Source organism: Pogona vitticeps, chromosome 1 (assembly GCF_051106095.1).
Source record: "Pogona vitticeps strain Pit_001003342236 chromosome 1, PviZW2.1, whole genome shotgun sequence".
Taxonomy (NCBI): Eukaryota; Metazoa; Chordata; class Lepidosauria; order Squamata; family Agamidae; genus Pogona; species Pogona vitticeps.
In genome coordinates, this window is record NC_135783.1 from 305,883,834 (window position 1) to 305,911,146 (window position 27,313).

General features: G+C 40.0%; 1 protein-coding gene across 2 annotated transcripts in view; it reads left to right on the forward strand.

Annotated features, from left to right (window-relative positions):
- The window catches only part of FMN1 (formin 1), a 240,870-nt gene that overhangs the window by 100,171 nt on the left and 113,386 nt on the right, over window positions 1-27,313 (forward strand). For both annotated transcript variants that reach the window (XM_020806176.3, XM_020806175.3), the window contains exon 3: window positions 8,545-8,606. In XM_020806176.3, coding sequence (XP_020661835.3) covers window positions 8,545-8,606 — 62 coding nt within the window. The remainder of the gene's footprint in view (window positions 1-8,544; window positions 8,607-27,313) is intronic.

Here is a 27,313-nt window from a genome sequence, read left to right on the forward strand (position 1 = left end):
TGTTTCGTGACTAAAGATTTATGCATGATTATTAGATTTATAAGCTGGTTGGATAACTCAGTGAGTTAGATTTCTGGCTGTTGAGCCAGAGGTTGGGAATTTAATTGCCCGCTATGCCTCCTGAGAGAAGAACCAGCCTGCGTAGCCTTGAGCAAGTTACACAGTTCCAGGGTGCCTTCAGAAGAAGGGAACGGTAAAGCACTTCTGAATATTGTCTACCTGGAAAACCTTGAAAAGGTCATCATAAATCAGAATTCACTTAATGACACATGATGATTATTAGAGTAATTATATCTGGTTGCTTGGATGTGATAAATCTAATACTTGCATGCTTACCTCAGGTAAGCAAGCAAGTACTTATGAATTGAAACATTAGAAAGGTCTGTTTCCTACTAGATGAGTTTATCAACAATTTATGAAATTGCTACTGCATGTTGTTTATGAAGTCATAAACGGTCTAAGCTGAACCCCTCCTTACAGTTCCCATGATCAAAGGCTGTGTTTTTAGTGGTACAAATGGAAAAAAATATTCCAGATCCTCAGGCCACTAGGGTTGGGGGGACATGTTCTTGCACTCTGTCTTGCTCACTCTTTCACTCTTGCTTACAAACATGAGGACAGCCATGAAAATAGTTAGTGGTGAAAGGAACACAACCACCCAGACTCATACCTCTTGGCTGCTACCTCTTGCCAGGGGATGGATGTACTTGTACTGAGCTTCCACCGCTCATATGAACTGTCACTTTAAACTCAGGTGCAGACTTAGTTAAAGATGACAGAAAGGATTGAAATTTAGAGGTAGGTAATACATGTTGCAAGGAGACAATAAGATACTCAAGTTTTGATGGCTGTCAGAAACTAACAAGTGCCCTCCAAGACGCCACAGTATATTCTTCCAAACCCATTTTACCCTGTATTATTATAAATCTACCATTACAATCTTTTACTACCTGTTTCACTGTAAATTTACAATTTTAAAAAATTATGATTGCCACACCTCTAGATTTAGATGTTCCAAAGTTTTACCCAGAGGTGTCTATATTATTCATCTTAAGTTCGTTAACTCCATCTTCTGATTGATGAGTCTTTTACAAAAAGACCATGCCCATTTTTTTCTTTCACTAATGTTTCTATTCTTCTTCTTTTCACTATCGATCCCAGGCCTTTCACGTTTAAAGTAGCTAGTCTTATTCTCTTGCCCATTTCTGTACAAAGTCTCTCCTCCCGTGTGCAATCCATCCCCCCAAAACCAAACAAAATTACAGTAAAAATTAAAATCAATATAACCCAAACATATAACTCTCTACCTCTGACCAACCGCTGAACATTTATCATTTTTCACACCCCACCATATTCCCCCATCATAACTACTAGCGAGGCCAAAAGGTGGGGGGGGGAACACCACCATGCTTCATCAGAACCACAACCAGAACCTTGCCTCTGCTCTTTTTAGTGAAAATTTGCATTTCTTCTTAATATTTAATAACACTGAAACCCCCTTCTCTAGCCTCTCTCTCCCTTGTAATTATAAGTATAATTATAAGTATAATTATAAGTATAAGTCCCAGCTCCCGCCAACCTAGCGGTTCGAAAGCATGCAAATGCAAGTAGATAAATAGGGACCACCTCGGTGGGAAGGTAACAGCGTTCCGTGTCTAAGTCGCACTGGCCATGTGACCACGGAAGATTGTCTTCGGACAAAACGCTGGCTCTATGGCTTGGAAACGGGGATGAGCACCGCCCCCTAGAGTCGAACACGACTGGACAAAAATTGTCAAGGGGAACCTTTACCTTTACCTTTATAAGTATAATTAAACAAACAATTAAAATCCAGAATTAATAATAGTTTTATTATTATTGCTGTTGCTATCTATTATTAATATAATTAGTATAGCCAGTACTAAAAACTAGAAAAAAGAAAAAGTAAAAAATAAATAAAAATAAATAAAAGAAAGAAAGATTTGGGAGGGGTAGAAACAAATTGATCCATCTTCCAGCCATTCAGGAATCTGGTCCTTTCTCCATCAACCTTCTATTATTATTATTTTTGCTTGAAGTCAGAGTTACCTCCTGACCTCCCTCTTCTTCCTGCCAGAGTTTCCACACCTTCAGCAGATCTTTACCTTCTTCACATGAGTAGTTTTTAAACACAACCTGGTCTTTCCAAATTTTCAAAAAACAGGATGCCCCCATTGGTGTCTGAGATTATTTTTGATCAATACTGCTGTAACAGGCTTCATAGATTTTCTCCAATTCAAAGAGTCACTGCTTAATGCTTGGGAAATCTGCAGCTTACTGCCCCTGTAGATCAGCTGATCTTGTTTTTGTTTAATTTCTTTCAAGAATTGTTCTTTCTTTGTATAATTGAAAAACTTCACCACCACTGGTCTTGTCCTTGGGCTTTTAGGATTACCAATGTCCTGTTCAAGTGTTGTGTGCCCATTATGGAATTAACCCACATTATAAACTCTTTTTAAAGGTCTTGTCCATGTTGCAATTGAAAATTCATTATTTTAGTATTGGACCATGTAAAACTGTCTTCCAGATAAATCAGCTTTTGTTTGTTTCACTGATTCTCTAATCCAGCATGTTTATCCTAGTCTGATTTGCTTCTGCCCTGTCTTCCACTTCCTTAACTTTATGTTTAACAATTTTCATCTCCTGTGTTATTCCTAGAACTTGGTCTTGGAGTTTATTAATACTCATCTCAGTAGATTTGGCTCTACTCACTGCCTGCTCAAACTCCTGACTCATTACTATGGGGACCATTGAAGTGTGTTTCATCCACAAGCGAGATGTTTTGATTGCCAGGTCTCTGCACTTTGTTAGTTTTTTAAATTTTTTATTTTCACCTCTGGCATCCCCTGAAAGTGCAATATCAATGATCCAGATATTTCTTTGTTCTATCACTATTATGTCTGGTGTTTTATATTCAGGGTGTCTATCAGTTTGGATCTGGAAGTCCCACAAGACCTTGATGTTGTCATTTTCTGACACTTTCCCTATCTGATGTTCCTGTGGGTTTTAGGAGGCTGGCAAGTTATGTTTTTTGCATAATGACCAGTGCACTAATTTTGTCACTCTATCATGTCTTTGGTAATCTGTGCAATCTTTGGACATTTACTGATGAGGTGAGACACAGCTCCATCTTTGTCTTGGCAGAGTCAACATTAGCTGTTAGTGCTGATTCCTTGAATCTTAGCTTTCATCACATTGGTTTATAGTGCATGTTCTTGTGCAGCAAAAATCAAGCCTTTGGTTTCTTTCTTAAGGGTCCCCAGTTTTAGCCATGCCCATGTTGAATTATGATCATGCTTTCCATCAATATTTAACTGGTGTTGTCCATGTAATGGTTTATTTTTCCAGTTGTTTAATTTGTTTTCAAATTGTTTTCTTATATTGAGCCTTTCTTTCTGTTTTTCTCAAAATATTGTCAATTTCCCCCTGCTTTAAGTAATTTGTTTCTATTCGTATTCATATAATCATTTAGGCTTCTTTTTTCCTCCTCTACTACCTGCTGTATTTGCAGTAATCCACAACTTCCAATTTTTCGTGGTAAATATAATCTGTCCACATCACTTTTTGGATATAGAACTTGATACACGTTTTTCATGTACGGTAGTTCTCATGTTTTTCAATCAAGTTCTTCTGATTCATTTTTGGTCCAATCTATTATTCCAGCTGGATATCTAATTACTGGAACAGTCCATGTGTTTATGACTTTGATTGTATTTCCACCATTTAATTTTGATTTTAAGATTTTCCACAGTCTTTTGATATATTCCCTTTCTGTCAGTTCTTTAACTTTTGTGTGCTCTATGTTATCTGCTTCTGCTATTCCAAGGTACTTATAATTTTCATCACTTGAGAGTGATGTTATAATATTGCCATTTTTAAACTATTCCATCTAGTTTTTGAAACTTGCCACGTTGGATAGACAGAGTTGCAAATCTGTCAATTCCAAATTTTATTTGAATAGCTTCACTAAATATTCACACTGTGTTTAGCAGTGTTTCTATCTCAGTGGAACTTTTTGCATATAGATCATTGATTTTTCCTGCTTGATCTGAAATATGGTAGTTCAATCTAATCTTATTTAAAATTATTGACATGGAAATTAGTGAGATATTAAACACCAGTGGTGACAAAGAATCCCCTTGAAATATTCCTGTTTTGATGCTAACTTCCCCAATTTTTTCACCATAGGTGAAGACAGTTTTCCATGTTTTTCTTGAGGAACTTCCGAATGTTTTTACTAATCCCAGAAATGTTTAGGCAGGTGTTAATCCAGCTGTGTTGCAATGAGTCACGTGCCTTTTTATATTTCATATAGGCAATGTTAAGATTTGGGTTTTTTGTCTTTTTGCATTCTTTAGTATAATTTTATCAATAAGCAGCTGATCTTTCATGCCTCCTAACTTTTAAAAATCCCCTTTCTGTTCCTTTGGGTATAGGGAATTTTCAATTGAATAATTATATGTTGATCTTACAAGTACTCCTGTGAGGAGCCTGAACATTGTTGAAAGGCATGTAATTGGTCAATAATTACTGGGTTCATTGCCCTTCTGATGATCTTTTATTATCAGAAATGTGCGGCCTGTTATCATCCTATCTTCAGTTGTAGAGCTTTGAAGTAAGTGATTAAATTAGCTGTTACAGTTGTTGGAGACTTGTTAAATGCTTTAACCAAAATCTGTGCAGCTCATCTGGACCAGATACAGTCCAGTTTTTCACAGTCTTTACTTGCCTCTTAATAGTTTCAGTTGTGTTGATTTACCTTTTGCCGCCTTTTCTAGTTCTTGCAATTCCAGTTCTGAAAACACTTTACTCCAGATGATACACCTTCTCTGGTCCATTAATCTTTGTTCAGTAATGTCACTACGTAGTTGGGTGTTTCCCTTTTCCAAATTTCCATCATTCTTTTTTTTAAAACCGCAGGCTGTTGGGATTGCCTCGTAATAACATTTTATAATTTCTTGATTTTCAGGGGGCATCTAAGTTTTGCATTTACACTGTTCCAGTAACTTTTTTGCAGCCGTCTGTCCTGGTTCTTCAACAGGGTCTGATGAGCCTTGTAGCCCATTTGTCACCAGATGTCCAGAGCCTATAGCATCTGAGGCAATACTTAGTGACCCAGTCAACAACCAATCATAATTGAGGGTTTGTGGACCCAGTTGGTCCGGCTTCTCATCTGAGACCTGTCTAGCTTGGGATACTCTTCAGGTAGCAACACTACCACCAACATAGTTCTTAACCTCACTGAAGCACCTAAACCCCTCTGCCTCAACAAAGCTTCTGTCCATGGAGGATAATGTTGTTGTTAGCTTTTCATGTGCTACATCTATCCATTGTTTCCTCATATTTGCTATAGCAAAGTAATATTATTCATGCTCTACTGCAGGGGTGTCCAACCTTTCACCTTCCCTGGGCCACATTAGAAGATGAAAATTTGGTTTGGGCCACACATACATTTGGTTTGGGCCGCATGGGGGGCAGTCCTAGCCGTCCTCCGCAGCCCTGCTCCAAGCGCACTTACTGGCAGCTGCGATCTCAGACAGCAGAGGCTGCCAGCTTCGACTCCGGCGGCTTTATGGGGCCAGGAGGGGGTCCATGCAGCCCCCCTGTCCTCTCCCCCCTCCCCTCCCCCTCCTTCCTTCCCTCTCTCCCCCTCTACTGTTGTGACATGCCCCGGCCACATTCCGGCCGCATGCGCCGGCAGTGTAACTTGAAACTTTGGAATTTCTTTAAAAATAAAAAATTGCACTGGGCCGCATGATGAGCTGACCTGGGCCGCATGCGGCCCTCGGGCCGCAGGTTGGACAAGCCTGCTCTACTGTGTAATCCTCATTTTAAAAGGGGGCCCTGTTTTTAGAACTGCTCCAGGGCCTGAGCCCTCTAATCAGCTTTAATCAGTCAATTTCTTCATCAGTTGTTTCAAGAGATCCCTAGTCTCAAACTGGAAATTAATATTACTGGATTCATTAATCTCAACAAAAGTAGTGTTCTTGCATCTCTGAAGAATTACTGCAAGAAGAAATATGCTTTGCCTTCAGAACACACATGATTGCAAGGTTTATTGGGTATCGTGGAAAAATAAAGTGTGCATGAAAGGATTAGCAAATTATTATTTTTGTTTATTTATTCTATCCTGCCTATCTCCCAGCCAATAAAACTGGAAAATGTGAATGGCTGACATGTGTACAACTGAGAAAAATAGAGAGGTGCACACTTTAGTCAGCAGTGGAAATTTATAAATTAGATAAAATGTATAAAATCCATAAACAGGTAGCATCACACATTACGAGAAATGAACAAAAAACAAGTACTGTATGAATTTTAGTTTGGGGAGAGAACAAATTCTCTCAGCCTAAGCAAAACAATAATGAGAATAAATGAGGTGGGTTTCAGAGAAATATACTTTGAGAAAATTTTACCTTCATAATGTAGGCTCACCTTATGTGACCCTTCTAGTCATACACTAATTTTCTGACTCCCACACTCTCTACATCTTGTTTGCATAACGTAGGTGGGAAGATTTTGGAATCACCTAGCCCAGAACTGGATTTAGGGTTGTTGTTGTGTGCTGTCGAATTGCCTCTAACTTACGGCAACCCTATGATCTCCAGAATGTCCTGTCCTCAAGAGCCCTGCTCAGCTGTTGCAAACTCAAGCCTGTAGCTTCCTTTAGGGACTCAGTCCACCTCCTATTGGGTTGTCTTCTTTTCCTGCTGCCTTCCACCTTTCCCAGAATTACTGTCTTTTCCAGAGAATCCCACCTTCTCCTGATGTGCCCAAAGTAGAACGGTTTCAACAGTTTGCCGCCAGAGATAGTTCAGGGTAGATTTGATCTAGGATCCACTTGTTCATATATTTGGCAGTCCAGGGTATCCACAAAGTTCTCCTCCAGCACCACATTTCAAACAATCATTTTTTTCCCTGTCCACTTTCTTTACCGTCCAGCTTTCACAGTCATATGTGGTGAACAGAAATACAATAATATGGATGGTCTTGATCACAAGTGACACATCTTTATATTTAATAACCATTCAATAGTCATTTCCTTCTCTGTCCCCTTTTCTCTTTTGGTATATTCTTAACTGTAAACTGTTGGCTCATTTGGTTTCTAATGTGGCGCCCAGAGTATTGGTAGGCAGTTTGTAAACAACACAACAGCAGCAGTAGGAAGAAGCAGAAAGCTGCTAAACTGTGCAGGCCATTTTTAATTTTGTCTCTCTGCTCATTTCACCTCAACATGGTCAGCTTCATTTTTTGTAAAGGGCCCTGTACACCTAAAAGAGATGAGTTGAAAATAAGAGGGAAAAAGGAAAGAGACAAAAAGACAACTTTTTGGAGGTGATGGTGCTGAGGCTATAGAAGGCCTGGAGGGCTGCATATGGCTGCATATCGCATGCAGGAATTTCTTTGCCCACTCTGATATATGTGCATACAGTTGTGTGTCCTTGGGCAATCCATGTAGCATCCTACTTAACATCAATGGATGTTCGCAAGTCTTTGAGTCTGAGTCCCAAGTCTCAAATTATTTGCTCTGCCACTCAGGGTGCAGAGAAAGCAAGCCTGGAAGGGAAGCCAGGTGGGCACATGTGCATATGCAGAGACAATGGGCTGATTTCCCTTCCCGGAACCATCCCCTGCCTCTGTGCATGCACCAACCTACCAGCTAGGTAGCGGGTGCGTGCACGGAAGCAGCAGCCAGCTCCTGGAAGGGAAGACAGACCTGCTGCTTCTGAGGAGGGCAGCAATGGTGACAGGAGCAGGTAGGGAGACCCATCCCCATTAGAGACTTGAAAACATGACTCAGAAACATGGGTCCAAGTCGAGTCCGAGTCTTCCCAAAAAACACTCAAGTCAAGTCCAAGTCAACTTGCTGATGCGAATTAAGTCTGACTTGACAGCAAGTCGTGACTCACAAGTCCCCACCCCTGCTTAACATTCTGATTGTGGATGTTGAGGTATATGGCTGTTGACGTGCTGACATCAGACAGTCCTGCTTCCTCCTCCTCTAGTTGAATATTCATATGGAGCAGGCTGCTACCAACAGTAATCTATGTATAACACAAACATCCAACACACACATGCACAATAAATCCCACTCCACTATAGTGCCTGACATACCCTAATGAATCATACTCATTCAGTGACCACATTCTTCCACGGGAAGAAATTGGTCATTGCTAAGACAAAGGAAGGGAAATCATTGTATCTGCTTTTCATTCATTGAATGTACTCAAATCAGCACAAGTTATGGAGAAAAGGAAATAAGTGTTTCTGTCACTGCAGAAGTCAAGAATACAAAATAAGTTAGAAAAATGGATAAATAATGATGCATAGGAGCATTTATGAGCCTAATCCAGAGTCTATTTGAATGTACATCAGGATGCTGCAACTAGCAGTGCTGTCACTTGATTTACAGTTTCTTTTTTGTTACCAACCTTAGTGCACGGCAGCCATAGAATGTACAGTAATTACTTGAGGAACTTCTCTCCCATTGATTTGATAAATGTTTCCTTTTTTCTTTTTTAACAGAGTATCAGGCTGCTATTCTGCAGTTAAAGAGAGAGCACAAAGATGAAGTTGAAAAGTTGAAGGTAAGTATTTATGCTCATTAAACCCATATATAGAAAATTCTTCTGAATGATTATGTAAGTTGATATGCTGTTTGTAGTTATTTTTACATCTTTTCTTTTACAAGTATGTTTATCTTCAAAATCTGTCTTGACTTTAATCTAGTTAATAAGTCTAGTAACAAAGCCCAGTGCACACATACATCTCCGCTCCCTGCAAAAGGTGTAATGGGTTGTAAGTTTCTGGGAAGAAGATCACACTCCTGAAATGAATGAAGTGATCCAAATTCCTGAAGAATTATGAGCAATATCAATTTACATTACATTCCTTACTTTGAGTGTGCTTTTCCTGGCTAGCAATTTGGTTCCTTTTATTCTGAATAAAATCTCCCCACCTCCAAGAATTTGAACTGGTTTGAAAGGGTCGTTTTTACCCCTGTTCTATAAACTCATCCAACTGTTACCAGACTGGGTTTTGTATTGCTTCAAAAACTGGACACTTGTTTGATCAAGAAGAAGACAGGATATAATAAACCAGTGTGGACATTAAAGGGAGCGATATCGCTATTATACTGTCTCAACAGTACAAAATAATTGAATACCCTGACTCCCTCTAATATTAAAACAGATGTTATAAATGAATGTGTAATCCTCTTTTGTACTGCCCCTTTTTGTGAAATATTTCCACCACCCATGTTGTAGAAAGTGGTGTCTATGGACATGTGCTCCATGGCTTTATGCATATATCCTTGCATGGTTAATGGAAGGGTGTGTAACTGAATGAAAAAGCAAACAGCGTATTTGTCAAACTCAGCAGAATGCAAATGACTATGCTTTCATTTTCAGGACCTTTAAGACAAGCTTTGTAATGTGAGTCACGAACCTATGATTAGACTGTAGCTTCCGTTACCTATCATAATGGTTGGGGATACTGGCTGAGATTCATGAATCCAACAACATCTTCAAGGCCAAAGGTTCCCAACCACTGATGTAGTTGATATGTGCCAGCAAATCACACTTGGTGGTCCTAACGGGGTTTTCAAAGTATGTGAGACATTTAAGGAGTGGCTTTACCAGTGCTACACCCTCAGTTTCCATGGTCAAGTGGCGATTGGAGTCCTTTGCCTAAGTGTTAACACTTTGTCCATTACACCAAACTAGGTATCTCCAATCATTGATATCACTCCATTTTTATAGAAGTGCATTTTTTATATTGCCCACTAGAGGTCAGTTGAACATCTCTTCTTTTTTCCTTGTAGGGAAAATGTAGCTTTAAGTGTAGCTTCTTAGTTAATTTTATTTGTTTCTCTGTGTTTCTGTGTGTATGTGTTTGTGGCCAGATAGACAGTGACAGCAATGGTATATATTGTATGTGCAGTTTAATAGTGATTATCTTCTTCCATATCCAGACCCATATCTAGAAACTGTAGGCTGAAAGAGTTTAAGGGCATGAGAAAGTGTAAGCATAGAACATCTAGAACCTACATGCAGAAGGCAAAATATATATAAAGTGTTTAAATTGTTTTAAATATTAACAGAATAAAACATACTGAAAAGAAGTGTTATACCAGTGGCTTTCTGGGTCTCTAAACACCGGAAGTTGGAAGCAGGTTTACTACTTGGTGAACAGTTGGATAGAATATTGGTGTACAATTTTCCTTTAATTCGCCAAAGTATTAGAGTTACAGGTTAACCTCTTTTTCAGAAAACTGAAAAATTTGGGAAGGGGACCAGGAGTATCTCAGAGGAAGTAAGGTTCCCAGAGACACATTTATTGTGTCATAGGATATCTGTTTTAATAACAGTTATCCTATAGGGTTGGAATTTAAAACTGCTGTAATTTATTATCAATTTATTATTATTCAAATTAAGTAAAGCCTAAAGTAACCAGTTAAGAAATCCAAATGGATTTGATTGACAAAATGGCAAGGGCAAAATGTGTTAGTGCAAACACCAAAGAATTAGCAGTGTTGAGGATTTAAGAATAATAGTCCTGGCACCTTACATCTGTGAATAAGTTCTTAATTAGCAATAATTAACTATAGAACTATTCATTAGGGTCACAGCAAGATACTCAGTGAGGCTACAACATGTAAAAACAACACAAAGTGTTGTGGCACTTTAAAAGTGATTTCAGATTCTATTTGTGAAGGCTTTCATGGCCGGGATCTAATGGTTGTTGTGGGTTTTTCAGGCTCTTTGGCCATGTTCTGAAGGTTGTTCTTCCTGATGTTTCGCCTGTCTCTGTGGCCGGCATCTTCAGAGGACAGCATTCTGTGCTCTGGTGTAGTTTGCTTGGGAGTGGAGTATTTATGGCTGCGAGATAGGCTTTTGTCCTTTTCTGGAGATGGGTGATTAGTGTGTCTTGTTGTGGGTGTATTGTTGTGATAAGGAGAAGAGATTATCTGTCACGGTGATTGATGGGTGTCATTAGCTGGTCTTTTGTGTGTAGTGAACCCTGGCCCTTGTGGCTGGGTAGAGTTTGTTGACCTTTTGCACGCTGTATTTTTCAGAGCTGGGAGCCAAGTTTTGTTGAATTTCAAACTTTCCTCTTTTTTGTTGAAGTTCTGCTGGTGCTTGTGGATTTCAATGGCTTCCCTGTGCAGTCTAACATAATGATTGCTGGTGTTGTCCAGTATTTCAGTATTTTGAAATAGAATTTCATGTCCAGCTTGTTTTAGGGCATGTTCAGCTACTGCAGATTTTTCTGGTTGTTTTAGTCTGCAGAATCATGTTCATTGATTCTGGTGTGGATGCTTCATTTAGATTTCAGATTTATTACAAGATAAAGTTTTGTGGCTTTTTAATTTTGAAGCCTGTGGTTCCTAACTTTGCAGTAAGTTTCGTAAACTAGTGTTTTTCATTTTTGGATAGACATACCTTGGACTGAGCTGTGAAAAGTTTAGTGTATGTTTACATACACATTTTTCTGTTTCACAAGTAACTTTAAGCAACCCGTAATACTCTGGGACTAGATGGAATAACTATGTTTGGAGTGGGTTTTGTTTTGTTTTGTTTGAAAATTCTAATTTCCAGCTTTATAGTAATGCTGAAGAAATAACATGGAATATTACTAAGTATTACTATAATCAGCAAGTGAATAATCTTCACTGTGGAATAAGGCATACTTTGGAGGCTTTTAGCTTAGAAATTCAACCTAGAGATTGTGGTGTGACTGTGAAATTCTATCTAAAAAATGTGCCAGCAGTAAGAGGTTTGGAATGGGAAAAAACCTCTTGTGCAGATAAAACTCACCACATTCCGGTAGAAAAGTCCTTGGGCTGGCAGGACCAGCCCTGATCCCAGAGATATGCCAGCAGAAGACTCTGCCAACAAAACTGTTATGCTGGTTAAGACCAGCCTGTAGAAAAGCCCAAAAAAAAAAAAAAAAAAAAAAAGGATCAGAAAAGGGTGAAGCAAGGGCAGAACTGATCTAGGCTAGATCTGAGCCCCTGTCAGTCCAAGGACACAGCCACTATACTGGTGTAAAGTAAGACTAGGACAAAGGTATACATCAGTAACTGCTAACATCCCTGTTGTAGAGGCATTTAGATAGAGCACAATGTCAGCTGGCCCAATGTCAACACAGCTGGCCCTTACATTATTTATTTATTTTTTATTTATAATATGACAAATATTAATTTGTTGTCCTCCTTGGCATTCCCATATCTTGTTTGTAGTTAAATGCTTCCACCATGCCAGTATACAACTTGTCAGAGGTCCATTTCTGATTTGCTGCCCAGAGTAGTGGCTCTGCCACTTACTAATTTGGATGGATGGAGGGAGGGGAGGGGAGGGGAGGGGATGATTTTTTGACTTGGAGATAGTGGCTATGAAAAGGGTTAGACTCCCCAGCCCGGTAAGAATAGTGCTACATAGCGTGAGGTTTTAAGTAACATAAGAAAATATTGAAATGTATCCTGCTTTTTTCCTTGATTTTTTCTTAATCAGGAATTGGACGTAAAGTCAACATAGGAAAAATATAAATCCCAGTATTTGGATGATAAAACACCAGTTCATTGGTGCTAGATCATTTCATAGCCTTCCTATAAGTGGTGGTCCTTGCTGTCACTATGCAGTCCACATTTTTATTATTTTTCTTTATGGTTGTAGTACAGACATTTCTCTTTTCCCCCCAAGGTTTTGAGATGTTAGTATGTTGAGGTTAGTTTTAATGCCCAAACCAAAATTATCTGTAAAGAATATTTGTTTTGAAGAGCAGCCCACCCAAGAAAACATTTGTAAATGCCCATATGGGAGGTTATCTTGGATTTCTCACACTATTTTCTCTAGCAGTTCCCAGATTGCTGGCCAGTTAACTAGAGATTATGTGAATTTTTACTTGTCTGACATATAAACCATGAACTAAGCTCCTTTTCCTTAGCAGATCCTTGTAAACTGCCAAACATTTCCTTCCTTCCTTCCTTCCTTCCTTCCTTCCTTCCTTCCTTCCTTCCTTCCTTCCTTCCTTCCTTCCTTCCTTCCTTCCTTCCTTCCTTCCTTCCTTCCTTCCTTCCTTCCTTCTCTCTTTTTATTTTAAATGGAGTTATTCTTAACTTCCATCTGCCCCTGTTGCCATCCTGAGAGATCATTGTCTTTATTTTGTCCAAATCTTGCTTCTTTGGAAAATGATTTTTCAGGTTTCTCTTGGTATCTGAGATATAAGGTGATCCAGGGTGTGAGCAGGAAGCAGGGGGAAGTGTGAGATGCTCTCCTGTCAATATGTAAAAGTTTATCTTTAACAAAAATTAAAGAGAGTGTAGAAAATGTAGCCCTGGAATTGAAAGCACTTTTACAATTGAGGCTTGAACAATAGTTTACTATAGTCATTGCAAAACAGTTAACTAGCTCTCATGCCAAGCAAGTTCACTGTACCATAATAATCCTGACAGTTGAATGTATTTATGCTGCAAAGTGTAAACATGGAGGTAGTACGTATAATTTGCACTCTTTGTAATTCCATCACCTTAGTGTTACAATATTCTGGTGTTCCAGGACTCTGGTGTGACAGAGTATTAGTCCTCCAAGCAAAAAAATTTAGTCAAAATAATGACGTTATCATCATGGTAGCAGTCTGCCAGATTTTGAGATACAAATGCCTGGAGTTACAGAGACTGCAGGAACAATAGAATTTCCTGTTAAAATTTGCTGCTCCAGGCTCTGGGTCGCCAGGTCCTTGGAGATATAATGGTTTATACTTGGCAGGGAAAGGTCAATAACTAAAATAACTATAAATATAGGGAGATGAGAGAGACACACAGACACACATGCACTCAACTCATCACAACAATGCTTCACACTACGCGACACACACTTGGTACCAACAACAATCATGTAGCAGTGCAGCAGCAGGCTTCATTTCCAGAAGCCAGCAACGACAATCATCATGGATTTCCCTCCATAAATGTAAACTAGTACAAGGCTGGTTTGTCTGGGTGAGAACTTTATTTAAGAATTTGTGTGTGTGTGTGTGTTATTAGTAATATGCTTAGAAACTAAATATTACTTAAGCTTATAATGCTTTTTTTACATGTAAATTACATTTCAGAGATTTATTCCATATTTTTAAAGTGTTCCTTTATATTATCTTGTAGTTTTTATGCTGCTATATTCAGGATTGGATTCTGTCTTAAGTATTTGCCTGCAACTTATGTTTAGTTTTCATTCTTTTCTAAGTATTTGTGACTACAGATTTTCCATAACTATAATTCCGGGGGTATTTTCAAACTCTGAAGTACTTTCATATTTGTGGAACATAGAAGTAAAGTTTGTACAATTAGACAAGCTGATGTTGCCTGGAAACATTGCAACAATGAAAAGACATACTTTGATACACAGATGAATTTTGATAAAATTGGAAATTATTGTCTTGCTCAGTTCTGGAATTAACTGTTAATTGGGATAAATGCCTGCTGTGATGTACACATTCTGATTTTCCCCCTAGGAGTGTATAAAGTTCTGTAGAGCTTTTAATGATGGTGTTCAGATATCGGAATCCCTCTTCTGATACTCTCATAAGTTATGCCTTGCCTGAGATTGGCAAGGGGTGGATAAGTCTGAATGTATTTGTCTATATATTTACTATTTGTTTATAACATCCTGTAACAAAGGTTCTCAAGGCCGCTAACAAAAATATTCAATAATTGAATATAATGTAAAATGGTATCAGCTACTAAAACTGAAATATAAATAAAACAGAGATTACAAACTGAGATGCCCAGAGTATAATAAAGCATAAGCTATTTTAAAGGCTTGGGTGAACAAGAGGTCCTCACTTAGCAGTGAGAAGACCATAAAAATTCTCAGGTACAATACATCTTATTGGGAAGACTGGTAACTGAGTCCTGTTACAGAGAAGGCCTTGTTCCAGTCTGTCCTGTCAATCCCTATCCAGTGACATATTCTGAAAAAGATCTTAAGGACCTTTATTTGTGGATGAAATTCAGATTTTTAGATAGGCATATCTAAAAAGCCAGTTCTCTTCTATTTTAGGCACACCTGCCCATGAAGACACTAGACAGTAAACATGTTTAAGTATGTGTGAATGGTAGTATTTAAGAAAAAACTATTCAACCTATTGTGTGGTTTAAAATTCTGTTAGATTCAGTTTTATTAAAAAGAAAACTGTTTGGATGAGTTACTAAGACACCTTGCTTCAGAAGACAATACAATAAAACTATCACGAAGTTACTGATGCAACACTAAGAACTCAGAGAAGAGCCTTACACTGGGACGTGGTGGGGTGAGGGGCAAGGCTCATACTCTGATTCTTGCTGTTACTGTATTTCTACGTAGCAATCAGTAGAAGGAAACTGGGAGATACGTATCCGTGTTTGCGTTGCATGTTTCAGCACTTGTGTCAGGAGATTACATGTAACCTGTTTTGAATGGAGATACTGTTGAATGGCTTGGGATATTCCTTTTTTTGATTTTCATGCAGTTAGCCATCTAGTTTTGGGAAACTGGGACAGGGTGGGATAGTTCAATTAAAATTCCCCCCCTATGGAAATGTCTCCGTTAAAGGTGAATAGGCATAATTTTCTCACCACAACCACAACATTCTTTAGGAAGGCAATAATATAATTATTTCCTATTGAGTTAAAGGAAAGCCACACAGAATTCTTAAATTCATTCATGGTACTTTTTATGTTAGGGTTTTCTGACTAATAGAGAACTGTCTAAAAATCTGAGTGGCACAGCCCCACGTACAAGACCAAATACAGCCCAGTCATTATCATCATCATCATCTTAGAACTGCAGAGCGGGAAGGGACCCTATGGATCTTGTATAGTTCTGTGCATAGGTTTGGTTGAGTTTAGTAGAACTTACTCTCAAGTATTTGTATCTAGGATTAAAGACTCAGAAACTTTTTAATGAGAAGTAAGTGAATAGTCTGTTATTTTAATTCAGTCAGTTGCTCTTCAAAATGATGTGATCTCTCTTTTTTAGAAATGATAGCAATAAGCTTCTAACAAGAGCTCTAAAGAGCACCCTAATGTGCCTCAAGTATTTTGGTTTTTAATCTTTAAAAAAACCCATCCTAAATCTCTAAAGCCCTGTAATTGTACACTGCTTTATAGCCTCAAAAATGTGTTGTATGACAACATGGTTTGATAGCATTTATCCATGCTGAGCATGCTTCATGTTCTTTAACAAGGGGAATTCAAAACTAAATATATATATTAGTTTACACTGTTTGTCTCAGGATGGATTTTTGTTGAGCTACTGTATGCATGGACATATTGAAGAAAATGTGTACCATGTATGATTGCTGATACACAAATGCAGCCTGAAAGCTATAGCCAAGGTCACCAGGGCTTTATTAGTCAATTGTGGCAAATTGGCTGTTCTGCTTTTTAAAATATTTTGCGTACTGTTGCTGGTAAAGGTCGTTCAGCTTATAATTGATCATAAATGTCACTCTTCCCTGAAGAGTGTCAGCATTATGTATGTGGCTTCATTTGTATTTTATGTTTCATACATGCTTATGAATCTTGCCGCTACCACACAAAGGAAATCTCATCTCTCTGAGGCTCAAAAACTAGTTCTAAAGGAATGAGGACCCCAAAGAACACCCCAAAGTAATTCATTATATTGAAGAAAGGTTAGAATCAGTATTCAGACAACAAACCTTTATTCTAAAGATTTGTGCTTCTTCTCCACCATCCAGTTTTCCTGTGAGAATAAGGGAATTATGGGCTCGGAGATTAGTTAACCTCACCACCAGGGTGGATTTGACTTATAACACAATTTAAATCATAATTTAAACCACTAGTCAATAAGACTTGATTTAAATCATTATTTTAATGTAAAGACTCATTTTTGCTAGTAATTATAATTTTTAATATTTGCAACCAGATGAAGATTTCATATTTAGAATAATAACCTGTCACATTAGTAAAACAGCTATATCAAAACAGATTTTAGTTTAATAGGTTAATCACTCATATCTGCAGGACTACTTAAATTGTTTTATTTAACTAAAACAATAACATACAATATACAGTGGGGTCTTGACTTAAGAACGGCTTGCGTTAAGAACATTTTGACTTAAGAACCACTCTCATAGGAAAATATTGACTTGACTTACATACTTAGATTTGAGTTAAGAACTGAAAAAAAACCACGTGGGAGGCAGGGAAAGTGCAAAATTTGAACTTTCAGTTAACTGTTGGCCAGTGAAAAGGGTGCCTGTCTGCTTCCTCACTCCTCCCAGCGTTTAGAGAGTGGATTGGGAGTCTTCAGACTGCCTGGTACTGCCTGGACTGTATTTTCCCTGCCTTCCCTGAACCTTTCTTGACCTAAGAAAAAAAGAAACAATATATCCCCCTCTAGTGGTCGAAGGCAGAATAGCAGCTTCCCATTAGTTTCTATGGACGGAAAAGAGCAGATACGGATCAAATGGTTCTCAATGCATTCCTATGGGAAATGCAGATTTGACCTGAGAACTTTTTGACTTGAGAACCGCCTTCCAATATGGATTAAGTTCTCAAGTCAAGACCCCACTGTAAATATTCTTGTATTTGTTTATACATCAATGTGTTCATTGTCTGTACATAGATTAGCAGAACAACAATGGGATTAAGGGCTTTTCCTGAACTTTGTTCATTTCATACTCTTTTAACTGTGAAAAAGTGCATGTTATCTCAGCTTGGATAACTTGGATTAATTGAATTAGTTTACCAAAGAAATGTAAAGATATATTTTCATGCTACATAACTAAGTTTGATTTCATTCTGAATAACCTTTGAACTATAAATGTATCTTAAATATAAAACTATCTTCAGATAGTTTCTTCTTCCAAGAGCCTTTCATTAATATTAATTTGATTTAAATTTTAAAAAACTGATTTAAATAAAAAAGATCCATTTATTATTATTATTATTTGAAAAAATACGATTTTAATCCACCTTGCTCACAACACCTCTTACCCACACAATCTAAACCATAGTCAAGGCTTATACACCTTCAGCATTTCTGTTCTAATGCCCTTAGCCAACTGGCACAAATGTTTGAACTGCTGCACATGATGCAAACAATATTGCTGGGTTGGGGTTAAGTCCTCCTAGTCAATCAGATGATTCTTCTTGATTTCTAGGGTGACTTTGTGCCTGGTCTCAGCTTTGTTTCACTTCTCACTATCTTCTAATTTGAGCACTTTTAGGTAGTTGGGAAGGTAGGAAGCTGAGGGAGAACTACCTTTAAAAGCTGCATAGCCAGCATACACTATGTTGGGGGGGGGGTTCTAGATCTTCCCCACTCCACTTTGGAGCATCCACACAGTATTATATCTTGCTCTTTTCCTCTTCCATTCTGCCAGCTGCCTCCATCTCTTCCTCCTCTTCCCTTTTATCTTTTTGTGTAAGAGTCCCTTGGCTGGCTTTGTCGCCTTTCCTGCTTTCCCATTCCTCTGGATGTCTCCATTCTCTTGGTTCCGGTGTACTCTAGGCCACTGGTTCTTAACCTTGGGTTACTCAGGAGTTTTGGACTGCAACTCCCAGAAGCCTTCACCACCAGCTGTGCTGGCTGGGGTTTCTGGGAGTTGCAGTTCAAAAACATCCGAGTAACAAAGGTTAAGAACCACTGCTCTAGGCAATGCCCTGAGGAGGGGATTCACACTGTGGCTGCTGCATAACCTTGGCAGGGACCTGTAGAAAGCCAGTGGGATGCAGAGGCAGAACCTTCCTGAGTGATCAAGTTCAGTTTCTTACACTAATGAAATTATTTTCTGTGCTTATCACAGAATCATAGACTCATGGAAAGGCTAAGTTGGAAGGGGCCTACAAGGCCATCAAATCCAATCCCTTGCTCAATGTAGGAATACAATCAAAGTATACTGCCAGGTGATTATCTACGTTTTTCTGGAATACCTCCAGTGTTGGAGCACTCACCAATTCCTGAGGTAACTGGTTCCACTGTGGTACTGCTCTAACAGGACGTTTTTTCTGATATATGTACTACCTGTGCCTCCATTATTATGAGGCTCTTTTAAAGTAGCTACTTACACATTATTAAAAAGGAAGGGCAAAAGAAGACACTAATTTGTATGAAAGCGCTTATTCTGATGTATATGTATAAAGTAAAGCATAGGGTTTCTGGAGTTTAAATAGAATCAGAATAATATTCTTCCACATGACCAAGTAAGCTGCATGCCTGTTGAGTCTGCTATTCATGTACTAACGGTGGACATCATGGAGGAACACTCCAGACAAAATTCTTGGAGTACAGCAAAATGTTCTCAGTCAAAATGGATTTTACTACTTTTTGTGATTTCATTATCTTGACTTCAAAGATCTTTGACTTCCTCAGTTTCCCAATCTCCTTTCCCTCTCTCCCTAACTTATTTTTTCCATTTCACATACTTCTTCAGGACCTTCAAGGTTGTGATTCTTTACATTTAAATTAGACTTGGACAGCCATTCAAAAGGAGGATTGCGTTCTAGCAGCCCTTGAAATGACATGCGTGGTCATTCTAGGATTCATGAAAAGTCATTGGTTTAAATACAATCACATTATTTTTGTAGCTGTATTAAGTTGCATACAAGAACGAAAATAGTTGTCCTTAGTATATATTTAAGTTATTAAAACATGTAATGTGTCAGGTAACTGCTTGTTCCAATCATATCCCACACAGAAGTATGTCACCAACCGCACTTTCTGTGAAATACTCAATTTTGCTGAATATATTTGCTGCTTGAAATTAAGTTTCGGTACAAATCTTATCATTATCAAAGTGGAAAGCTGAGCTGCTTGCGTGACAAGACTTCTGCTATATTTACTTGCCGCGAAGGGCAAATACTAAACATCTTGATGCAATTAGGAACTTAGGAAGCATAACTGTTTGATACAAAATATTGGCTCTTGTTGTTGCTCATGTTTGAATAAGTGGAAAATATGTGGTATGCTCCAAGATTCAGAGGATGATGTTCAGAAAGTTTACATGATTCTTCTAACTTCTTTGATGCTCAGAGGAAATTGTTTCTTAAAATTCTGGAAACAGAGTCTTGGGCTTTCCAGCACCCCCTCCCATCTCCTCACTGTAGGGGAGAAAATAAGACCATGCAGTACTGAATTAATTTGAATACAGTGACTCCCTGCCTTGCTTTACTTCCAAACCAATGCATTTAATTTTGGCATCAACAAGATACCACAGTGAAAGAAATATGGTACAGGCTGGATAGACATTATTTTCTCCCTCCAATTACTGGACAAGGCCAGAGGTTCATTCCCACCAAAGATTCTAAAGGTCTGATATTTTGCCATAGATAGTAAAGTCTGAGTAACCCTCTTGCAAAAAACACGGAAGGAACAAAAGCACTATAGAAAACCCATAGCTGTTTGTAAGACAATATGCCCAATAAAGCAAGGCCATGAAGTCAGTAGGAAGTCTTCTACATCCCCTGAGTATTTTACTTTATGTACTGCTTAGTAGGTAAGACTGCAACAATGTTTTGGGTTCTAAATGGAAATAACAGTACTAAGGAAAAACCTTGATTTGTTCTTCTGTAGATGCTACTTCTCAAGTAAGACCTCCAGTGATTATCTTAAGTTACCAGTAAGTTCATAAAGGGGGCCATCTAATAAACTGTACCAAAATTTTCACAACTATAGAATTGAAACCGGCTGTTTGAATTGGGCATAAAAATGTATTGGTAATCAGTACACGTAGTACAGAATTGGCATAAAACAATCCATTCATTTGTCTTAAACAATGTATCTTCAGAAATGTCCAAGTTGTCTTCAAGGATAGTCCCATATGGTACACAGTCCTGTTTCAATGAATCAAGTGCTTGAAGACAGGAAGCAAAATGTGATGATGGAAGATCTCTATTAATTAGTAACAGGTTAATTTTATAGAAATTCTGTTATTTTCAATTTTGAAAAAAAAAGTTATTTTCTGTTGGCTATTTATTGTTGATCAGTAATTGAGCCAACAATAAGAATTCTAAACTTTCATTTGAAAACAGAGCCTAGATACATTATGCATTTATGGATAGCCTTAATTTTTTCCCGTTGTATTTCTTACTTTTCTTTCAGATACACTCAAAATTGTCCAAAAGCTTATATTCTTTTGTATTCAGCACTGGAAAGCAACATGGATCATTGGGAAACCCATTATGCATAACTGCATTGAACAGAATAGCACAAAATTATTTTTCAGTCTCCTTGGCTGAAAAAGCTTGTTTGATTGCACATGCATTGGCCCCAGCCACAAATGTACACAATACTCGCATCTGAGAAAAATTATATAGTGTACACTGAGTTTGTCCACGCCTCTGCACTCTTCCTATGTCAGGGGCGAAAGAAGTCTGTTCCTCTGAGAATGTAACTAAGGGACAAGCTAAATGTTAAGAGAAGTGTGTATTCTCTATAATTAACCTGGTATCCTTCCAAGATTTCTTCAGAGGTACATGCCTCAATAATCAGATTTGCAAATTAAACCATGGCTTACATTCTCATGACCAATCCCATAAGAAAGCATGCTAAATACAAGACATGTAAGTAAGAAAAATCATGTGCTATCACAAACAGAGAGCTTTCATCACTTCCATCACATCACATTTCTGCAAAAAATACCAGTGTGGTAAACTGTGAAGAACAGACTGGTAGAAGAAGGGAGAAAGATCACATTTCTGTGCACTGCAGGACATCTTTATGATGTTACACTCTGCTGTTCCTTTAGCTATTAGTTTCATTGCTTGAATGCTGTATGGATGTAGCTGTTGTATTACTGAACTGGAAAATTGATGTTTGTGTCTTATTTAACCAATGTTATGAAACATTTACTGGCCTGAAGAGAGACCAGACTGGACAACTTTGAATCAGAGCTGAACCAGAGCAGAACAAAAAAAATGTACAACATTGGTTGTAATGCCTTGACTCTCTAATGCTCAAAGTTTATTTTTTGGGGGGCTGAAAAAATAGAAACTAGGATGAATAAAAGTGAATCTGTATTCCCTCCCCCCACCTCCTTTAATACTGGTCTTCTCAAAATGCCTTTATCCATACAACCGTTTGCCAGGTAGATTTTCTTTCTTTCTTTCTTTCTTTCTTTCTTTCTTTCTTTCTTTCTTTCTTTCTTTCTTTCTTTCTTTCTTTCTTTCTTTCTTTCTTTCTTTCTTTCTTTCTTTCTTTCACAGAAAACAGTGATGTGGTTTCATAATCAGAAACCTGGATAGAAAGAGTTGGAAGGTGGAATCATGGTTGCCTTACAAGTATGGCAACTCTACAGGTCTGGCATCAGCCACAGTAATAAAATCAATCCAATGCTGTTTTATGACCTTGAATTTATGTGACTACAGAAGATCAAAGGATTTCTGTCCCACTGGACTATAAGGTCTATAGTTCATGAGAGAAGAAAAGGGAGGGAAAGTCATCAAAAAGAACATTTTAGTTGTGAGGCTTTTCATTTTAATCAGCTATAGCAATAAAAGAGCTGCTAGGTGTCCAAAAACATTCTCCAAGATCAGAGACAATCACCCACTCATACACCCTGTGTTCTTATTAGATCCATACTGTGCCTCTGGTTTGACCATGCTATATTTGACCATGTCTCCCCCACCTCACAGTTTCCCTGCTCTATTTTAAACACAAAACTTGTCAGACCACAGTAAGATTAATGACACAAGAAGCCTATTCATTAATACTAAGGTGCTACAATTTTCTCAGGATAGAATTTCATTGTAATTGCATCTTGCAAGTAGCTGAAATAAAGCTGAGCATTTTGAGGGCGTCGTCTTCACCCCTTTAAACCCACGACATTGTTTGAGACTAGAAAATTGGGTCTCCACAGAACACAACAGCACAGCACAGCAGAAGTTATATTATAGTCCTTGCCTTCTGCAACTTGTTCTTGTGAAGTAAAAGACATAAAAAGAATTGAGATTTTGGGCAACCTGATTGAATAAATCTTGTTTTTGTGCATCTTGTGCATGGGAAAATAAGGCCTGGTTTGTACATACAGTATATGTGAGTGAGGTGGTAGCATCTGGGAGCAGTAGAATGCAGTGTGCTGCTTCAGCCTACAAGAAGCACCCCATTTTGAATGTACCTGGGATCACAGATATCTTGCAAAACTAGCCCATTTGGATCTCCTTTAGATGTTAGCTCTCTGTGTTGAGGAGGAATGGAACCATGCCTCCTACAGCCTGCATGTTCAGGTCCACCTTGTTTCTTTTGCACACTAAATGATGCTGTGAAGGGGAGATGGCAGTGATTGCTTGACGAGTAGTCTAGGCTGTATCTGATATGACAATTTTCTGTAGGCTGTCATTGACACATCTCTTTTAGAGGTATCCAACACATTTAACATCTCTGAATTGGTATACCATCTTCTTGATTAAAGATGGGAGCAAATCAGAAAAATGGCAAATCATTTTTGATTTGTGAGTGATCAAGGTCAATGAATGATGAATTACGAATGTACATTTTTCCTGACTAATCAATGAATTTATTTGTAAATTTGTGTTTTTTGTTTTGTTGTGTTGTGTTTTTTAGTTTAAAACTCTATAAAATGCCCTCTAGCTCTCTGGAGCAGATCAATAGCAGGATGCAGGGGAAAAATATATATGTAAACTTGCTTCTTCCTCAACCCTTTTTCTCTAACTGAAGTGTCATGTGGATTGATCTCTGTTTACGGAAACTATGAATTCAGGTAGCCATCTATATATATTGGTTTAATAAAAATTTTACTTTGCTTATTTTTTGGAGTACGTATACCTTGTCTATGAACCAAAGCCCGTAACACTGCACAGCAAAGCAGATCAAAACTGTTAGTGAGAGCCTTCATACTAGATATTCCAGAAGCTATTCTTTGGAATTGTTGAGATGTAACTGATCTCAGTGTGTCAGTGCTCAAGAGAAGCTCCTTTGCCAGGGCTATAATTGTTGATGTGTTTCATAGATTTAGCTCCTAATGCAAGACATGGTGGTGAAAGTTATTTACAATCTTCCTCCAGTCCTGGGATGTTTTAGCTCCTGTACAGACAAATAGAATATCGAGAATTCAGAGCTGAGGGCATAGGCACATGGAAAGTTGCCTTACAGTAAATCTCTCTCTCTCTCTCTCTCTCTCTCTCTCTCTCTCTCTCTCTCTCTCTCTTTCTCTTTAAAAAATCTAGCCCATTTATCCCAGTATTACCAGCACTGACTGACAGCAGCTTTCCAGGGTCTCAGGCAACAGTCTGTAGGAGATGGAGCTTGAATCTCAGACCTTTTGCATGCAGATCATCTGCTCTGTCATTCATATATTTATTTATTTATTTATTTAATTTGTATCCCGCCTATCTAGTCCGATGGACTACTCTAGGCGGCCAACAACAAAGATAAAATACAATAAAATAAAACAACAGATTACAGAAGAATTAGAATAATGAAACAATAAAGGGGAAAAGAAAATCAAAAATAATCTGGTGAGAAGGCCTGCCGAAACATCCAGGTCTTTAATAGATTCTTAAAGGTGCCCAGCGAGGGAGCTCCGCGAATACCAGGAGGTAAGTTATTCCACAAGCGAGGAGCCACTGCCGAGAAGGCCCTATTTCTTGTTTTCTCTTTTCGGGCCTCCCTCGGCGTTAAGCTCCTCAGCCTCACCTCGTGGCTCGCCCGTGTGATCCGGGTAGAACTTGGTGGGAATAGGCGTTCCGCCAGGTATCGAGGCCCTAAACCGTTTAGGGCTTTATACGTAAGTGTTAACACTTTGAAGTCGATGCGGAACCTGATGGGCAGCCAATGCAATGCAGCCAGAGTGGGCGAAATATGTTGGAATTTTTTCACTCCACTGAGTAATCTGGCCGCCGCATTCTGCACCACCTGTAATTTCCGCAGCAACCTCAAAGGAAGCCCCACGTAGAGCGCATTACAGTGGTCTAATCTTGAGATTACGAGCGCATGTACTAAGGTGGTGAGCGCCCCCACTTCCAGGTAGGGCCGCAGCTGGGCTATCCGCCTGAGATGAAAAAAGGCGGTGCGGACCACCGATGCCACCTGTGATTCCATGGAAAGCACCGGGTCCAGATGAATCCCCAAGCTGCGTACCCCATCCTTTGCAGGGAGAGTCACCCCCCCGAAAGAGAGGGAGTTTCCCAAATCCCCGACTGTGGGAGGGCCCACCCTCAGTACTTCCGTCTTGTCCGGATTCAGCCTAAGCCCGTTCTCCTGCATCCATCCCAGTATAGTCCCCAGGCAGTGCTGAAGGCACAGGACGGCTTCTCCTGCAGTTGGCAAAAAGGAGATGTAGAGCTGCGTGTCATCCGCATACTGGTGACACGAAGCACCACACCCCCTGATGAACCCACCCAGCGGCCTCATATAGATGTTAAATAGCATTGGGGAGATAATCGACCCCTGTGGAACCCCACAATTGAGGCTCCACGGGGCCGAGACTCTCTCCCCAAGCTGGACTCTCTGGGGGCGGTCCTCCAAGAAGGAACGGAGCCAGGACAATGCCAGGCCACCTATTCCCAACTCGGAGAGCCTCCCCAGGAGGATACCGTGGTCAATGGTATCAAAGGCCGCTGAGATGTCGAGGAGGACCAACAGGGACACTTTGCCCCTATCGGCCTCCCTCAATAGGTCATCACACAGGGCGACCAAAGCCGTTTCTGTGCCGTGGCGCAGCCTGAAGCCCGACTGGAATGGATCCAGGGCATCTGTTTCATCCAGGAGCGCCTGAAGCTGGTCGGCCACCACCCTCTCGACTACCTTGCTAAGGAAAGAAACATTGGCGACGGGCCTGTAATTGCCAATTTCGTCCGCCGCCAAACTAGGTTTCTTCCTAATGGGCCTAATGAGTGTGTCCTTCAGGGCAGATGGAAATCTGCCCTCAAGGAGAGACCCATTTATTATAGCCGTGGCCCATTCCGTTGTTAGCGGCCTGGCTGCTTTGATTAGCCAGGCCGGGCAAGGGTCCAAAGAGGAGGTGGTGGCACGACAGCGGTCAAGCGCCCTGGAAACAGTGTCAGGCGTAACAGGCTGAAAGGTGTCCAAAATCACCGGACAAGACGGAGCGCTGGACATCTCAGCTCGACTCACTGTGCTCAAAAAAGGTGAGAGGTCCCGGCGGATGGCCTCCACTTTTGATTTAAAAAATGCTGCAAATTGGTCCGGCGAGAAACTAGGGGGAGGCCCGTCGCCCGGACCAATTCCGGAAAGGTCGCGTACTATACGGAATAACTCCGCCTGCTGGTTGGACGCCTCGCTTATCCGGTTAGCGAGGTATGATCTACTAGCAGCCTTTACCTTAGCAAGATAAAGGTTAGTAGCGACCCTGACAGCTATCCTGTTAAAATCCGTCGGGGCCTTTCTCCATTTGCGCTCTAGCCGTCTCCTGACCCGCTTCCTCGCCCGGAGGTCCCGGTTAAACCAGGGGGCCGGGCGGTCTCTGCGGCGGAGAGGGCGTTTAGGTGCGATCATGTCAACAGCCCTAGTCGCGGCAGCAAACCAGCCATCTACCAGAGCCTCGACAGGAGCGCCAGCCAGGTCAGCCATAATACCTCTCATGGCATCCTGGAATCCAACCGGATCCAGTAGCCTTCGAGGGCGGACCATAACAATAGATCCCTGCTCCCTGCAGGGGGGGAGAGCCATTTTAATGGTACACTTTATTAGGTGGTGATCCGACCATGACAAGGGTACCGACTCAAGGTCAGTCACCATCGGACCACTCTCACTCCCATTGGTAGAAAAAACCAGGTCAAGTGTGTGACCCCCCACGTGAGTGGGGCCGTTGACATGTTGGGACATGTTCAAGAAGGCCATGGTCTCCAAGAACTCAAGAGCTGGACCAGAGGTCTCCGCCCCCGCGTGCACGTTGAAATCCCCCAGAACCAATAGGTTCGGGGAACCCAACAGTGCTGCGGAGACGAAGTCCACCAGCTCCGGTAGGGAGGTGGCTGGGTCGCGGGGAGCACGGTAGCCCAGCAAGATCCCAATACCATCCCTGGCCCCGATAGACACGTGGAGGGCCTCAAGACCCGGCTTTATCACCGAGGAGCGCCTAGTGACCTCCAAGGTTGATTTATGGACAATGGCTACTCCCCCCCCCGACCCTCCAGTCTACCCTGGTGTTGGACAGCATAACCGGGCGGACAGATAAGAGCTAGAGGGGGGCCCCCCTCTCCGCCAATCCAAGTTTCGGTTATGCAAGCCAGGTCTGCATCCTCCTCCAGGATAAGGTCTTGAATTACCTGGGCCTTATTGGATACAGACCTGGCGTTCAACAACACCAGGCGTAG